Source organism: Rhododendron vialii, chromosome 4a (assembly GCF_030253575.1).
Source record: "Rhododendron vialii isolate Sample 1 chromosome 4a, ASM3025357v1".
In the NCBI taxonomy this organism is placed as follows: domain Eukaryota; kingdom Viridiplantae; phylum Streptophyta; class Magnoliopsida; order Ericales; family Ericaceae; genus Rhododendron; species Rhododendron vialii.
Genome location: NC_080560.1, coordinates 10,499,982 through 10,518,372, shown reverse-complemented (window position 1 = coordinate 10,518,372; position 18,391 = coordinate 10,499,982). Strand labels below are relative to the sequence as shown.

At 37.7% G+C, this 18,391-nt stretch overlaps 2 protein-coding genes across 2 annotated transcripts; both read left to right on the top strand.

The window, feature by feature from the left end:
* The first annotated feature begins 4,729 nt into the window (after window positions 1–4,729).
* LOC131321991 (mannan endo-1,4-beta-mannosidase 2-like) lies at window positions 4,730–10,385 on the top strand. The gene is made up of 5 exons (XM_058353060.1): window positions 4,730–5,556; window positions 6,581–6,778; window positions 8,412–8,534; window positions 8,982–9,193; window positions 9,795–10,385. The coding sequence occupies exons 1-5, from the start codon at window positions 5,182–5,184 to the stop codon at window positions 10,201–10,203; spliced, it is 1,317 nt and encodes a 438-aa protein (XP_058209043.1). The 5' UTR covers window positions 4,730–5,181; the 3' UTR covers window positions 10,204–10,385.
* A 2,209-nt stretch (window positions 10,386–12,594) lies between these two features.
* Window positions 12,595–17,927, top strand: LOC131323655 (putative ubiquitin-conjugating enzyme E2 38). The gene is made up of 6 exons (XM_058355504.1): window positions 12,595–13,020; window positions 14,411–15,019; window positions 15,057–15,120; window positions 15,351–15,490; window positions 16,393–16,704; window positions 17,450–17,927. The coding sequence occupies exons 1-6, from the start codon at window positions 12,949–12,951 to the stop codon at window positions 17,690–17,692; spliced, it is 1,440 nt and encodes a 479-aa protein (XP_058211487.1). The 5' UTR covers window positions 12,595–12,948; the 3' UTR covers window positions 17,693–17,927.
* The last annotated feature ends 464 nt before the right edge of the window (window positions 17,928–18,391 follow it).

Genomic DNA, 18,391 nt, shown 5'->3' with positions numbered 1-18,391 from the left:
TAAAAATTTCATGGGGGTGGCAAACGGGCGGGTTTGGATAAAATTGGGTAAGTTGTTAGTGGGTTGGGTCTTTAATGGGTCATTGACCCATTTAGACCCATTAGCTATGAGTTTAATTACCCATACCCAACCCGACCCATTTATTTAAAAGCAAACCCGACCCGCTCATTAACCCAATTACATATATACTAAAATTTATGATTGAAAAATCGGAAAAGTAAAAAAAAAATTATGATCGAAACTCATAATTTTTTTCAAAAAAATGAGAATAAGTAAATTTTTTTGTCTTATTGATTTATTTTTGTCTTTATTCAAAAAATTATAAGTTTCGATCAAATTTTTTTACTTTTCCGATTCCTCTCGTCAAAACAAATCAATAAGTCACAAAAATTTGACACAAAACAAAAAAAATGCAAAAAAAATTTGAATAAGGACAAAAAAATAAGTCAATTTTTTAATCCAAACTTTATGCAGGACTATCATGAGAGAAATTTATTCACGACGGAGCGCAATTTCACCGGTCCATTCGCGCAATCAATGGATGAAATGTGTTTTCAATTTTGACTGGTCAAAATAATTGTTACCGGTCACAATTGGTTTTTGATTCGGATCGTCCAAAATATTTTTGGACGCGTGTGATTTAGCACAGAACAATTGAATAAACAAGAGAGAGATAAGGCCATACTCCGAGAGAGAGAGAGAGAGAGAGAGAGAGAGAGAGAAGGCCCGTCCCAATTGCAAAAGAGACGGGAAACTTGGTAATTGGTAAAGACTAAATAGAGAGAGAGAGAGAGAGAGAGAGAGAAGGCCCGTCCCAATTGCAAAAGAGACGGGAAACTTGGTAATTGGTAAAGACTAAAGAGGGGAGAGAGAGAGAGAGAGAGAGAGAGAGAGAGAGAGAAGGCCCGTCCCAATTGCAAAAAAGACGGGAAACTTGGTAATTGGTGTAAAGACTAGAGAGAGAGAGAGAAGGCCCGTCCCAATTGCAAAAGAGACGGGAAACTTGATAATTGGTAAAGACTAAAGAGGCAGGAATTTGGTGGGTTACTTTCATTACCCATTGGGTAATTTAAGTTGACTCAATTGATGCCCAATTAAGACCCAACTAATAATGGGTTAACTGGGTTTGGACCCATTCTTACCCAACTAATAAATGGGTTGGGTTGGGTCTATTTTTTAATTGATGGATATGGGTTTGTTAATGGGTCTGGGTTCAATTTGCCACCCCTAGGCCTGAGACGATGCAGCAAATTTAACACGAAGAATAACATTATCAGAATTTGACAGTAAATTTGGTAATACAAGGACGGATATAATTTTGTCACTCTTGATGCCAAGATTTATTTTTGGCATTATTACTTTTAACATGAGTGAACTTGCTCTTACCCACAAGAAAAAATGACCTTTTGGTCTGCCATATATTATGGAGGGATTGACTAGAAAATCTTGGGGAAAATGATGGCCAATGATGTGTTTTTATAATTAATACCTACCAAGAACATACTAAGAACATTTGTTAATGCTGAAAATGTCTTTAACATATATTAATTATCAAAACACGTTCAAGGCCGTCATTTTCCCAATATCTTGTTGTCCACTTAAAATATAAGTAGTATTGCTAGAACAAAATCCTTTAAAAGAAACCCCCAAGCTAGGGTTGGTCGAGTGATCTTACCCTGAGATTTAGGTATTTGCTTCATCTTAAGGTTTCAGATTCGATTTTTCATGCCAACTATTCTTGGAGCCACCTCACTCCACGCGTAAGCGTGTGAAACGGCTGTGGGAGGGGCCGTAGTAATTAATCTGAGGTGCGCACAAACTAACTCGAGACAACTTGCATTCCAAAAAAACAAATCCTTTGGAAGAAATAGGAAGAAAGTAGATGAAATCATGTTCTGCGCCGCTGATTGATAAAGCAATGCTGGAATAAATGACAACTAAACTTCATCAAAAACACTAAACTTCATCAAGAGACAGGGATCCCAACAAGCAATCTATTTTAAATCCTATAACTGATCTAATTCAAATCTCCGAATCATGAAGTTATACACGACACCACATATAAATTTTACTTGCAGCCTAGACCCAAACGTCGGAATGTTATACCTAGGCCGACTCGACTCAGACTTAAGTTGAGCTTGTGAAGTTTTCATCGGGCTCGACGTCGTACTCAAGCTCGCTAAGAACCCTACAAATAATCTGAACAATCTAAAATTCGACTTCATTAATTCACAGCCATATATATATTAAATGAAGTGTAGGGTCCATATGTTCAGATATACTGTCTGTACTAATGAGAATATAGAAGGCAAAAAAAAAAAAAAAAAAGATCTAGCATATTATAATAGCTATACGCGTGTAATTTCATTCACTTTCGGTATGTAACCGATTCTTAAGTCAGATTTGCCTTCAATTTCTTTAATGACGACCGGTTGGATATCATTTCCTTAATTAATCACCAAAATATGAAGTCAATGGTTCTTCTCCACCAATATTTGTCTTTCTTTTAACCTGATGCATATCCGGACCAGTTTGGACACACATCAACTAATTTCGAAACTCTGAAGTTAACGACTGAATAAATCAGCCCCTAAAGTTTGGATCTTTATTTTGCCTCCATGAAATTCGAACATGCAACCTCATAGTGGATAAACACTTATCGTGTTTCTGTTTTTTTCCTATCCTCGTCTCGCCAAACCCCTTTGGGTTGAGTGCCATGAGTCTTATAAGAGACAAAAGAAACATTAATAATTTTAAGATACTGTAAATCAAGTACTCTATCCATTTCAAAATATTTGTTTGGTCCACAAAAAGGGGTCTTAAAAATAATACAATTTTTGCTAGAAAAAATCAAAAGATTTTTAACAACTAACTAGATATCAATGAATTCTTTTAATTTGTGAAAAAAGTTTGATTTTTTTCTTTAAAAAATGTATTATTTTTAAGTTATCGTTTTGCGAATCGAACAAATAATTTGGGACGGAGGGAGTCGTCACTGTCTGCAGCACCTAGATCAAGAATTAATCTGCAGCATTGTTTGGAGTCTATGACAAACACTTTATCTCTTTTGAAACTCTTATTCGAAACATACGAATCTTGACAGAATACGCGTAGCGAGATGCTTGGGTTGAGATGAGGTGAAAGACAACGACTATATATGTTGTTTTTTCATTTTGCATTTGTTTGATGATTAGTTTAAGTGTTTAACTCTGACTAAGATTTCACGTGAACTTTTATACTAGTAAATTGTAGGTGTTATCTTCTCCTCTATCTTAAACAAATTTCTTGTGAATTTTAGTCTTCCCTACCTTATTATAACAACAACAAAAACTAAACAAACTAGGAAAGTATAAGTAGTTTATCAACCTAAATATCAAAACACACAAGGGCCTACATTGCTTTCCATCCACAAAGTGGTCACATGGCCACTGCTTGAAACAGAGACCCAACAAGAAATATAGGAATACAAATTCTCTACTTGGAGGAGAAGGCTTATGTGGGCCAGTCCAATGGCAGACTTTAGTAGCAAATCTAGCATCAAATTGCGCAACTTTATGCAGAAGATATTTGAAGAAAAACAGAGCACCATGTGTAAATAAATAGACTTTTGGAGTGAAATAGGGTCTTAAATTAGTATATTTATTTTCTGTTTTTTGTGAGAAGGAGATTAAATAGCATTTATTTAGTAAATAAAGTGCATAGCTAATGCACGTTATGCAAGAGTGCCACAAATGTGCTGATCTTCTTGCTAGAAATGCATTTGCATTCCCATTTTCTCATTTCCCCTTCTATGAGGATTGTATAACTCCGTACTATTAAGATTTGATTATTTGACTCTCGAGATGTTTCTTATTCCCATACATACCCTATAGTTTTCCATTGTAGTTCCTTTTCAACTTAAAAACGGAAAAAATGAAAAAAGAAACCCATGAGTTTAATATCATTGGCAAAGGAAAAAGGCAAAAATGGTTTACTCTTTCCAATACATTATATTTCTACATTGAAATTATTCTAGCCTAATAATGTTAAAGTATACCAATCATTTTTTTCTTAAGGCTATTTCAATCGTCACGTGCTTATTTTTTATTTATGAAAAAAATTGAGAAATGAAAATGTAAAATAATCAATTTTTTATCAAATCAAATCAAAATTATTAAGATTATAAGTAGTTTTATGCACTTTTTTTTAAATAAAAAAAGAAGGAAAAATTGGTAGAGAGTAGTTAAAGCAGAGATAGTTGTCAGATATCACATGGCAGAAGACAAGGATGGTAATCCATGTTTATGTTTAGGATCTTCCCAAAAAGTTAAAAAGAAAAATTGTCAGTAAAATGGGCATACGGGGTGGTTGGGATTACAAATACAGTGTATAAATACTACTCCGTATAAAATAGAACCCTATAAAATATAACGCAAATAACCGAAATTGGCGAAAGATATGGGAGAGAAATCACGTAGGGCCCGACATGTTTTGAATTGAGTGGTTGGAACTTGGAAATCTTGAAATTCTAGAAAAACAAGAACACGGAACCTTTAGCAGATAACTGCATTCCACCCCACGGTCTATCTTCCTTCACCCCTAACCTTTCTTGATTCTGTGACAGTCTACAAGTTTAGTGGGGCAATTCTAGGTGTGCTCTCCCTTACATTCGACCTAACCCCTCACTCCGCTTCCATCACCACTCTCCTTTGCTTCCTTTATTTGATCCCCACACTTAACCCCTCTCTCTCTCTCTCTCTCTCTCTCTCTCTCTCTCTCTCTCTCTCAACAAAAAAATTACAGGCAATTGATTCAGTTGCATTCGCAAGTTTCTGACTTTACTGTGTCCCATTGATGATTATTTTGGGGTCTGATTTGGGTACCCTTTCAAGAAAAGGTATCTGGGTTCTCTCTCCCTCTCTCTCAACAAAAAAAATACAGGCAATTGTTCAGTTGCATTCTCAAGTTTCTGACTTTACTGTGTCCAATTGATGATTTTGGGGTCTGGTTTGGGTGCCCTTTCAAGAAAAGGGATCTGGTTTTTCTTTTCTTGGACATCTTGTTCACAACCGGGCCTGGTGAGACCTCAATTTTCGTTTACCTAATCTTGGTACCTCTGAATCTTACATTTGTTGATTTAGAGCCCGAAGGGTGTTCAAGAATCTGTTTTTAATCTCGAGCAGTGTAATTTGTGCTTTATCTATGGTTAAATCTCCAAGAATGGCAGCAGGAAATGGGGTATTTTACCCCATTGTTGGATTTGCAACGTGCCTGGCATTTATCTACATGTCGTTTGGGGATTTGTGGTTCAATTACAGTAAAGAACCAGAGTTGAGTTTTGTTCAGAGGAATGGGACTCACTTCACTTTGGATGGTGGAATGTTCTACATCAATGGGTGGAACTCATACTGGTTAATGGACCTTGCTGCGGATGAATATACCAGACCTAGGGTCAGGGAGATGCTTCAGGCGGGGGCGAAAATGGGTCTCACTGTATGCAGAACTTGGGCCTTCAATGATGGTGCCTACAATGCCCTTCAGATTTCGCCCGGACGATACGATGAGCGTGTTTTCAAGGTAAAGAGAGATCTTGCAATTTCTTGCTTTATTTTTTGCTCCTCTTGTGTGTGTTTTTCAATGTCCTACTATAGTTTTAAGGTTGTGTTTTGGTTTGTTGATCTGGAATGAAAAGATTTGGTGGTAGTTACTTAAGGAGGATACCGAAATGAAGATATGATTTAGTAGATATGGATTTCAATACTCAATTTGGGAGCTTTACTGTTATGGGTTTGAAATAACTATGTGATAAGAGGTTTTCAAACCTTCCAAATTAAGGAGTCTAAGCCTCTAACCGGAGGACACTTACATCCCCTTCGGATTGTGATTTGGCAGAAGGATAAAAGAAATGATTAGAGTTTCCCGTGAAATCACTTATTTGGATTGAGTAATTTGGTAAGAAATGGAGACAAAAGTACATAAATGATACTCCTATTTCTTTTGTTGGCTCCTTTCCCTTTCTCGGCAGAAAGGGCTCTCCTTTCTCGGCAGAAAGGGCTCTCCTTTCTCATCAAACTCTTCCTCACTATCCAAAGGGGCTGTTATAGTTCAAAATTTAATCTTTCTATAGTAGCCAGCCCTTCTGTGCTTGAAAATTTACCATCGGAAGCCTGATTGCAAATCAACCTTTCCGAAACGGAGCCTGAGTTTCTGGTTCAAGCAAGAGGTCATGATAACTGGAATCGAGCTAAATAGACAACAGTAAGTATGGAGAAAGAAATATCCTTGCGGACAAAACGTACCTGTGTGAAAACTCGAACACGGATTTGGTTTATCGATGAATTGTGAAGCTGTGAAATTTACAGAACCCTGTTGATGTGGAAGAACAGAAAGGAAATTAAACAATTGTCAAATTTCTGTGCATTTAAGTACTTCTGAAACCAGTCGCATGTGTGAGAATATATTCAACCATCAAAAACAAGTTGAACACCGAAATGCTGCGAGTGCTTGTATTATTCTATATGATCACATAATTGCATAGGATCCTTTATTGTTAACTGCCCCATTTGGCATTTTTCCTATTCATGACCAAGTACCATGACAGGCTTTGGATCATGTCATTGCGGAGGCTAGACAACAAGGAATTCGGCTACTACTTTGCATAGTTAATAACTTGAAAGCATATGGCGGGAAGACGCAATATGTCAAGTGGGCTTGGGAAGACGGCATAGGTTTGAGCTCTTCGAATGATTCTTTCTTCTATGATCCATCAATTCGGATTTATTTCAAGAATCATGTCAAGGTAATGTGTATTTCTTTATCTTCATCAATTCTTTTTTCCTTTTCCTTTTTGTATTCTTCTTTTCTTTGGTATGCTTGTGTTTCCTTCTACAATAAGTAGCTTTTGGATGTTGCTTGGAAGCCAATACGGATTAGGACTTCCCAATGTATAGACTTTTTTCATAGCCTGAAGAACTTTTTACACCGCATCAATGATATTTGGAATCTCTGCAAAATTTTACGAATCCGATGATTTATTTTTCATTCATCAGGAGGTCAACAATAACTGAGTATTATATGACTTTTCTCATCTAGACACTATTGCTGATGCTCCAAATTCTATAGCAACTAAAGGTGTGCATCCATGGCCCGTGTTTGCAAGAAAGATGGTTAGTGTCAAGCCGATGGAGGTATAGAAATCATTAATGCTAAATTTTGTAGATATTATCATCCTTTTAAAACTGAAGGTGCCTTAAATTTATCAGAGTTTAGGAGAAACAATTATACTAATTTAAATGCATTCAAAGCGAGTTGGTCTAGATGCTACATTGGAGATATGAAGTTTCGCTTCTTGTTGGATAAGTCCCCGAGACATTCTTATGAACTATTGGCTGAAAAAACTGTGGAGATGGACTGTTAATAAGGCAAGAAAAAAAATCTTTAACCATTGTGCAAGAACTCAACAATTTACGATTTGAAAGAGCATTTTAATGCAATGGCAACATTTGTCAAAAGAAAATTTGTTAGCAATTTCTTCGGAAAGACATCAGGAAGCATAAACAAAGCAAAAAGATAAAGAAAGGGTAAGTAGTGTACTGCCATCGTTTATTATACCTTTATAGTGCTTGGAGGAGCCATTGTCAAGTATCTGTATATCTAGGATATAACTGTATTATCCCATCCCCACACCAAGACATACAAACAGTCTGACAGACACCAACACACAAACACGCACACTCACACTCACACCCAGAAAAAAGTACTAATAAAGAAAGAAGAATGGAGACGAAGAGAATCTTAATTAACCAAGCAATGACATGATCGAAAAGACAACAAGACCTAGGCTCCATTTGTTTCGATGTAAAACGTTTTACAATGTAAAATATTTTCTATGTAAAATATTTTTTCAGAAAATAAACTTCCAACTTTTATTTTTCGGTGTTTGGTTGATAGTTGAAAAATATGTTCAAAAATCGACAAAATAGTGTAGAAAGAGAGGGGGGCTTACACGGTGGGCTGGAGAGATCTGAGAATATTGGAATTGAACATGGGCCAGGACTGACGATCGAAGGACTGACGATCGAGGAACTGAGACTACTAAGTAGTGAGAATTGCAGTAGAAGGCAATGGGATCATTTCGGAAAATAACTTACGAAAGATTTAAGGGTAAGTCATTTTCATCCAGTTAATAGATTTTTCTCATTTTTAACACAACCAAACACCAGAAAATAGGTAAAACATTTTACCGGAAGACATTTTACGCCAAAACAAACGGAGCCTTAATGCCCAATAGGTTCAGCAGCAATAAATATAGCACTTATTTGTTAGCCTGGCTAGCCGTGTATAGTCATTCTGGACAAATCATGATTGTGTAAAATGAAGTTCTGACGTTTCTCTAAGTATATTGACCAATGCAAAAAATTTCTCTCGTACAGACTTTGCTGACACGGAAGAACACTATCACGGGAATACAATATAAAGATGATCCAACCATCTTTGGATGGGAGTTAATTAATGAGCCCCGCTGCCAGACTGATCCTTCAGGTGACACTCTCCAAGTAAGTCCTAGACTCCTTGCACTGCTTTATTCCCAGTGAGTATCATTCAGAAAGACTAGAAGACAATCTTATATTCGAATGTTTTGTACTTATGGACAATCCATCCAATGAGATTTCAAACTTCTTTCTCAATAAGTTCCTAGTATTAGATAATATCTCCAATCGCTTGGAAACTTTATATAAACATAGTTTTACGGTGCAGAATTCCGTAAGGATCTTCTGATTTGTCCTAGATTTTGTCTTCCTTAATAATCTCACCATGAACGTTCTGTTGGCAATCACCCGCTTCTACTTATCGGCAATACATTGTTTGCGTGCATTCTTTCTTGTTTATGATTATTCGTTCCACTGGATGGATTGAGGGAGGGAGGAATAGATACCCTTGTTCTCTCTCTTTATGTTAATTGATATCGTAGTATGCGGTAACTGTATGGTGTACAATCGCAGAACTGGATAGAAGAAATGTCAATGTTCGTGAAATCAATTGACAAGAAACATCTACTAACTGTTGGCCTTGAAGGATTTTATGGTCCTAAGAGTCCCAAGAAGTCAACTGTCAACCCCGGAGACTGGGCAGCTGACCTTGGATCTGATTTCATTCGCAACTCCCAGATCTCAACCATTGATTTTGCCTCTGTCCATATATACCCTGACCATTGGTAAGTTGCTTTCCATGATGTTCAACTCTATTTGCTTCTACATTGAAACATTCTAAAGTGAGGATTTGAAACTATTTGAGGAATTTAAGCCTTATCTTTTGGGATTGAGAGCTGAAAGATTAGTTCTTTTTTTCAAGCAAAAATCCATGGAAGAGTTGCTCAAATCCCTCTCAATAAACTGAAAATTACTGCTTTGCCTACGGTTTTCGAAGTATATTTCATTTTGCCCAATTAATCTTTTTGTGATCCCTTTTTTGTTCAACCCAATCCCCATAATTTATCCCTTTGACAACTCTTGTATGATTTCGAGGTTCCAATTTTTGCTGGAATTTAGTAAATAAATTTGGAAATTTAGTTTCAGAATAGCTTTGTGATTTGGTAATTGATTCCTTTTATGGAAAAGGAACGAAAATTGTGGATGTATAGTTTCCATAAAGTAATGCCCAAAACTAGATTGCCTTAGTTTTTCGAATAATTTTAATTTCGTATTGCCTGTCCTTGTGGCTGTAGATGCTTCCAAACTTCGATGATATTAACGAACAGGGCTGTCATGTTTTACCTGATTATAAGCTAATGGCAATTGTATCCTTTCTTTTCTCAGGTTTCATGATCAAGAACTTGAAGAGAAACTAAAATACATAAAGAAATGGACAGTTTCTCATATCGAAGACTGCGACGCAGAATTGAAGAAACCAGTCATGTTCACGGAATTCGGCTTGTCAAATCTTAACAAGGATTTCAAGCCATCTCAACGCGACCAGTTCTACAAGGTTATCTACGACATCATTTACAAATCCGCCAAGAGAAAGAAGTCTGGTGCTGGATCTTTCGTGTGGCAGTTCTTGGTCGGAGGAATGGAAGAGTACAACGACGACTTTGGGATCGTCCCTTGGGATAGGCCGTTAACGTATCAGTTAATAACCGAACATTCGTGTAAATTGGCAGCAGTTCAAGGTGTGCTGCCCTCACAAAAGGATCACTTGAAGGAATTGTGTCCACGGACGCGGTGAAAATCTTGTTCTTTCCATCTGAAATAAAATGTATCTTCTTGTTCACTGAGTTTTGTTGTACTTTATAAGGTTTGAGATTTTGCTTGAATGGGGGAGGGTGTAGGTTATTAGATTTGTATGTTGCTGGTAATTTATACATACGTATACTAAATTAAATGGAAAGGCAATGTAAATTGCAGAAACTGTTTGTGATGTTATTGTGTTTGGATAAACAGAGGATTAAACAGTAGAGTTGGACCACACAGAACAGATTTTAATGACCAAAGTTTTTGAAACTTTGCCTCGTTTCATTCTTATTTTTTAAGTACTTATTTTTCGCTTTACGAAACAGGTTATTCTCTCACAATACATCACTTTTAATTTAAAAAATAAGTATTTATATGAAAAATAAGTACTTACCTTCTGAACAAAATGAGAAATTTGTACTCTTTGACCGGATAGTAGTGTAACTAATTCAGAACAAAATTCTTATTCCAGTTTTGCTTGCCCCCTTTTTTTTTTTATAATAAAATATAGATGGTATGTGAACAAGTCACACATTCGTGTTCAAACTCGTTAAAAGCTTGTTCGAGATCAATTTGTTGCATAAATAAACAAAGCATGAACACTTTTTCGAGCTTGTGAAATTATGAACAAAGTTCGAACAATGATGCTCCCAAATTTTAACTTACTCGAGATCAACTTGTAATGGTTGTTTAAAATTTGATTTGCCTTGTAAGTTGTAAACAAGTCCAGCCTAAAATATATATTTCCTCCGTCCCACTTTAATGTTCTTTACGAAAATTTGGGCATTTTCAAACAAAAAAATAACATATATCAACATATTATTGTTTTTATTTGCTTACACTAAATTAAAGTGTTAACACTTTAATTAGTGTAAGAAAATTAAAAAAAATGTAGAAATATAGTTTTGGGGATGTGAAATTGCACGAATTTCCGTTGGAGTCATTTAAAGTGGATGGAGGGAGTAATTTTCAAAACTCATTAGGTTTGCAAATCTGTGTTTGGATGAGTTTTTGGAAAAAAAATTAGAAATTTTGTAGGGTTATGAGTGGAGAGAGGAATGAGAGTAATGATTGGAAGTAGATGGAGAGAGATAGAGAGAGAAATGAAAATAATGATTGGAGATAAGGGTGAGTAATGATTGAAAGTAGCTAGGGATAATGAGTGTTTTTTGAGTTGAGAATTTTTTTTCAAAAGGCAATCCAAACAAAACAAATTTGCCGAGACACCTTTGGCCTAACGATATCAGAGATGCACTTAAGTGCCAGAAGAAATGAATTTTGAAGTTTTGATCGGTTCTTAAGAGAATATGTAAACTCTATTGAGTTAAGTGGGTTAAAAATGAAATTCTGGAGGGATTGGCTTAGTGGTCAAGGCCTGAGGTTTACTCCATCTTAAAATCTTAGGTTCAACATTTCATGCGTTATCAACGCTTTTGAGACTTAAGTGGGGTCCTAGTGGATGATGAGTCTATGATCCCAATAAGTCGAAGTACGGATAAACTAGTCCAAACATTTAATACTAAAAAAAAGTGTTATAGCTTACTAATGAAGTTGTAGATAATTTAAGCGAAAATCTTCAACTCTCAGTGGGTCAAAGTCAAAGTGACCATTATCTACCTCCGCCCTTGACTGACGGCTGCATGGAAAAATTATTATGGTCTTGCACCACTTCCGTCCCGTGGTGCCTAACACCCGGTTTCGCTGCCTCTCGAGCCACCGTGTAAGGCTGATTTACCTAAACAATTTTCTCATCTTGGGGCTATCGATATGAAAGTCACAAGATAAACAGAATACACCACCTTTCCTCTTTTCTTTTTCTTTTTTTATAACTAGGCGTTTGAGTCAGCTTACGCTCTCTGACGTATCCTCAGGATTATAAATTCACTGTCCACCAACAAAAGCCCCACTTAAAGCCCAACTTTGCTACGGAAAACCGACGGGAGCACCGATGGCCACGCGGCGCCCACTCTGGTTCCCGTACAGATGATTCAAGCTATTTAATAATTTAAAAAAACAATTGGGCTCGTGAAAAATTAACTCAATCCGATATGTGTAGGTGTTCGATTTAATCTTTCATTTTGTCACGAATCCAAAATTTGAATGAAAAATTGTAATTTAACACCTACACATATCAAATTGAATTGATTTTTAACTGTCCACTCAATCTTATTTAAAGACTATTGAACGACCCGAATGATCAGTGCATAAGGCCCCTTTTCACCTCGTCTCCCCTGTCGGTTTCCTTAGCTTTTTCACTCATAGCCTCCGTGTAGCCTCAACAATTATCAGTTCATAGGGCCCCTTTCCACCGCACCGCGTCTCCCCTGTCGGTTTCCTTAGCTTTTTTTTTCACTTAAAGCCTCCGTGTAGCCTCAACCCAAAATCTCTAACCTTTCCTTCATGCGTAAGATTGTCAACTTACCTAAATAATGCGCGAATAAATCTCTCACTCTACCCTGTTAGCCCACGAGAAGATATTCAATGTCTTGAGTTGCGCACGAATTTGAACCACATATTGCTATAGAATCTAATGCTCGGGATGGATTCCACACTAATGTACGGTCTAAATTCGTTCTCAACCTTATCCCAGGGCGTTGAATAATTTCTCGTTAGCTAACACTTCCGTGTAAAACACCTCTCCCGTCTACTCTCTCTCTCTATACGTATATCCATCCACGTTACATTATACTTATACACAATATACCTATCTCTAGTCTCGGCAGTGTGGAGGGTTTTGATCATGGCGGCCACGGATATGGAAATCGGCGAATTCGCTTCAGAGGGCTCTCAGAAAATGCTTAATCACAACGAGGTAATATATCTGTTACCCACAAAAAAACCTAACGGTGATAGTTTTGTTCATCGAATCGTTGTTGACTAACGTGGGAATTGACTTCCAGTGACTAGTAATTGAGCGATTGGTTTCTTGATTATTTTTACTGTTCTTGATCGTTCTTATGGAACTTAGCTATCTTGAATTTTTTGATTTTGATCGGATCATCCAAAAGAATTAGTGACAAACAATTTTCCTATTTCCTCTCTCAAGTGGGTATGAGTAATCTACATGACTGTATAGAATGTAAATATGATCATTGATCATGCTAACGATCACTAAAATGCCGCGCCCAAAAAAAACAAAAAACGAAATGGGTTAAGCTACAAAAAGTTTCGAACTTTATTAAACATGCCAATGTAATTTCACGCACTTCTATATACTTTTCATGTATTCCCGAACAATTTGTACGCCTTAATTAATCACGGCGGTGGGCTATGGTTAGTATTTTCCTTGTAAATATACCTATCTCGATGTATGCACATACCAAGTATATTTTGTTACATGTTATCAAGAAATGGTGTTGAGAATGTGGTGGGTTATATTTATTAGGCACAAGACATATATGATAAGTAAAGATTATGGGGAGATGGTCTGTTTTTCAAACAGATTTGTGAATGAACTTGTTTTGTTTACTGAGAAGGTGATTATTGCTCCCATTTTTCATCGACATGTTACTTTAAGTTGAGAGCTATGAACTTTGATTCTTTTGTGGTACACAATGGAGTAGGTATTCGTGATTGGTTGAGCTCCTTCATGGTTTGCAAGGGGCTAGAGTGGGAAAGGAGAGATCAAGAGAGAGAAGACATGGTTATAGTGGTAAACAAGAGATGAAGAGAGAGAAGACATGGTTATAGTGGTAAACCGTAAACAGGAGATCAACAGAAGTAAGACATGATCTGGACAGGGAACAACAGATCCACAGAAACGAGACGTGTCTTTTTTTTGTTCTCTGATGCATTATGTTGATTGCTTGTCAAAACGGAATTGTTGTGGCTTCAACCCGAACACATACACAATCACACGAAGAATAATCAAGAAAAACATACAAAGAAAGCCTGGCACAAAAATTGACGATGTTCCTATTTGGTACATCCACTCCTCAGCCCAATTTTTCACTACACACCGGATTGGATAGAGGTTCCTTGCATATGCTAGAAGATACTTGTGTCCTCCTTTTTGTATAGCAGCGGCGCGGGAGTGATACTGCTCTCTCAACAAGTACTTGGATTAGGACATTTTTCAAAGCTTTTTGGAATGAAGTACTGCTATTCAGGAGGAATCCAAAGTAGTTCCCCTTGTTTAGTACCACTTGCGCCATTGTTTTTGTTTTTTCAGTAAGCATTTTTCTTTTTGCGTCTTTGTACAGGTTGCGATGTCCAAGGGTTTTGGGAAGTCTGTTATTGTAGTCGGATCAAAATCCGAGTCTCTTAATTCAGACCATCTCAATGGTCCAAATTCAGATCTGTCCTGTCATAGTGATGATGATGCCAATAAGGCAGTTGATTACGATGAGGATGGTGGTGATTATGACAGTGATGACTATATGTATGACGACGATGATGACGATGAAAATGATTATCTGAGTATGCAAGCCCAATTTGATGATGTGGATTTACCTCCTGGGGTAGAGGCATCATTTTCTTGGTTGAAAGATCCTGCTCCCGGTGTAAATACCCAAGCGGGGCCGTCTTCGTTAAATATATATGATCCGACCAATGGTGAAAATCATGCTGCTGCTACTAGCAGTTCAACAGTCCTTACTGGGGCGGGTGCTACTGTAAAGGAGCAGGAAGAGAAAGAACAAGAAGGAAAGGAAGATCAAGTGCTCAGAAATTTTCAAAATTTTAAAAGGTTTGATACAGTTGATGATTTTGGGGACCATCACTTTAATAGTGGCTTTTCAGGGCAGCAGGCAAGTGTAGTTAAAATAACTGTTTGCGCATTTTCGTTATTTGTGACGTTGTGTTCATGGATGTGCCTTTTGTGATCTTCTGTCTGCTTTTTCTTGATAGCCAACCAATACTTGGGCAAAGAAAATTCAGGAAGAGTGGAAAATTCTGGAGAATAATTTACCTGGTGAGTTCTGACTGCTGTTTGACAAGTCATACGATGGAGAGATTTCGAATGTAAATATGTTGAAGTTCAATTGAAACCTTCAAGGAGTATGTTTTGTTTTGTTTGGAATACTTGTTTTTGCTTGGCCATCTGAAGGTAATAGTAGTATTTAGTTTACCTACTTCTTGCTTCTTCTTTTTTGTTGATTCGCTACCTACTTCTTGCGTACTCGACGATATTGTTTCATGCAGACACAATATATGTAAGAGTTTATGAAACGAGGATGGATCTTTTGAGGGCTATCATTGTTGGGCCAGCAGGCACTCCTTACCATGACGGTCTCTTCGTCTTTGATATTCTCTTCCCTCCTGCCTATCCTGATGTACCCCCGGTACGTGCCTTGTCATAGTAAGGTGGTAATACAGTTGTTTTGATTAATAACAATACTAACACCATCAACCCCAAAGGGGTTGGCTTAGTGGTCAAGACCCGAGACTTAGGGGTTTGCTCCCTCCTAAGGTCTCAGGTTCACGCCTAGTTGCTATCAACTCCTTTGGAGCAGTCCACACAGAGCTGAGGTGCGCGTGATTGAACCCCCGGGATTAGTTGAGGTGCGCGTGAGCTGGCCCAAACACCAAAACAAACTGAGCCTTATGTCCCAATCAATTGGGGTTGGCTACATGAATCCTTTTTCTCTATTGAGTTCTGTCAAGAGCCACTTATTCATTAAACCCATTAGACTCGTATCTTTGTGCACAATAGCATCTAATGTCAATTTAGGTCTTCCCCTCCCCGTAGCGTTGCTACCCAAAGCTATTCTATCCACTCTCTTAACTACTGCATCTCCAGGTCTACGGTAGACATACTCAAACTACCTTAGCCTATGTTCCCTCAACTTCTCCTCTATAGGTGCTACACTTACCATCTCATGAACCGTTTCATTTCTAATCCTATCTCGAGCTGGCCCAAACACATGGGCCACCTGAGTTATAAAAAAGAAAAAACTACCTCCATCTTATATACTTGGTCCCTTTTCACTGTTCTTGACGTCTTAAAAAACATCTTTGTCTTTTTCACGGCATTCCTTTTTAGACGATTTGGCAGAATTGTTCACTGGAGCTAGTTAATATCTTTTGATTGGTGGAAAAGATCCTAAGAATTTCTATCTACAAATGTTCATTATTTTATTTGTTGATCTGATTGAATGGCACCTATCAAAAAAGGATGAAGATTAGGGGATGGAGGGAGTACTATTCTCTATTGTGTATGTATTGAACTGTTTCTCTCTTGCAGATGGTTTACTACTATTCTGGCGGTCTTCGAATAAACCCAAACTTGTATGATTGCGGTAAGGTCTGCCTCAGCCTTCTGAACACATGGACTGGCAAAGGGAATGAGAAGTGGATTCCAAAGCAATCAACAATGCTGCAAGTCCTTGTTTCTATACAAGCTTTGATATTGAATGCGCATCCGTATTTCAATGAGCCTGGGTATGCCAAGTCGAAAGATTCAGCGACAGGGAGAACGAAGTCCAAGGAGTACAATGAGAATGTGTTTATTCTGTCTTTGAAGACAATGATTTATACACTTAGGAAGCCCCCAAAGGTATGATTTTTTCTATCCTTCTCTCTCCATTTTTGCCTTATTTGCTTGGAGTTGCCGTGTTCCTATCAGTTCACTTTTGTATTAGCAGAGATACTATGAGAATATAGTTTTTGTTGGACCATTTTAGGGGAGACACATAGATGACGAATGCATAATTGATTATTGGACTATTAGGTGATGTACTGACAGTTTAGTACAGATTGACTTTCAGATTGTTGTTGGCATGAATTGTTAAGAGGCATTAGCGTTGCTGATTTAAATAAACCTTAATTGTGGAAACCAACCCTAAATCAGACTCCAATGTTACCTTGAACAATGACCATTGGAAGTGGATTCATTTTGGAGTTATGTTTGTGAGTGGAATAGCAAACTTGATTATGCATTTCGCTCATTTCCTGGCTCACTCTGTTCTTTCTATAGACAAGCCGGAATGCACTCAACCCTTTGTTGTAAAACAGCCGATCATTACCCAGCAAAAAAAAATATCCGATCACTGTAGTAACATATCCCGATGAGCGTTTTTTTATTCATCGATAGATTTACATACACCAAGGACCAAATCCACCAGTTCGTCAAAATTCTGATGATGGCTGTATGTCCTCCTGCTTACACTTATCAAATTACCCCTCCAACGCATATATCGGACAGATGGTGAAATCTAAAACTTGGTTCGCATTTGCTTCTATTATATATGCTGTCTTCTATTTCCCGTCTAGAAATCTGAACAGTACGTGCTTGGTTGCAGTATTTTGAGGACTTTGTCGCTGGTCATTTTCATCTTCGAGCACACGACATTTTGTCAGCATGTAAGGCTTATATGGAAGGTGCTGAAATCGGGTCTGTAGACAAGGGAAAAGTCCTCAGTGAGGCGGGAACGAGCCACCGTAACGAATTCAAAGAAGCAGTAGCTAAAATGATGAATGGTCTAGTTAACCACTTTGTGAGAAACGGGTCTAAGGATTGCGAGCAGTTCCGACTTCCATGTTGATGATAGCTGCTGGTGGGTGACAGTTTAGGCCCAGTGCCTTTCTTTTCGTTTTTTTACCACACTGCACAGAATTTTTTTTTTTAGCTTTAGAGGATTATCCTTTGCATTGGTAAATTTCTTCGCGAATTCATGATCTAAACATAGCCTTGTGAATCAACACAGATTCTAGTGGTGTAGCTCATCTCATCGTATATGTTAAATACATCTGGCTTTAGTGTTATGAGTTCTAGCACTATTCCCTTGCTTTATGTTGATTTGTGGGAGCAAAAAGGGCATCATCAACTGTGAAAATGCAGGTATACGTGATGTCTTGTTTACGTCGACCCTTTTTTTTTTTTTTTGTCTTCCCCTCCAACTGATTGTAATTAATCCAAAAAGGACAGCAAGAAAGGCTTCGGAAAAAGATAGCTGCACCAGAGCTGAAAAAAGGACTTGAATGCGCAGACAAGGCTAGGACAAAGCTCAACTCATAAAAACCCTGCACATCAAACCATTTAAATGCCAGTCAAGGCTGTGAAGCATATCAACCCATTTTTCTTCGCCCATTTTCTGAATAGGTTGCTGGTTCACCACCTCAATGGGTCCCAACATTGCTGTTTCCTCTTTCTCCATCCACCCCCTTTTCTCGTCAACCGTATCTGAATTCTACCTAGCCACCTTGTTGGTAACCACCACGCCTCCACTAGCAAAGCAGGCGCG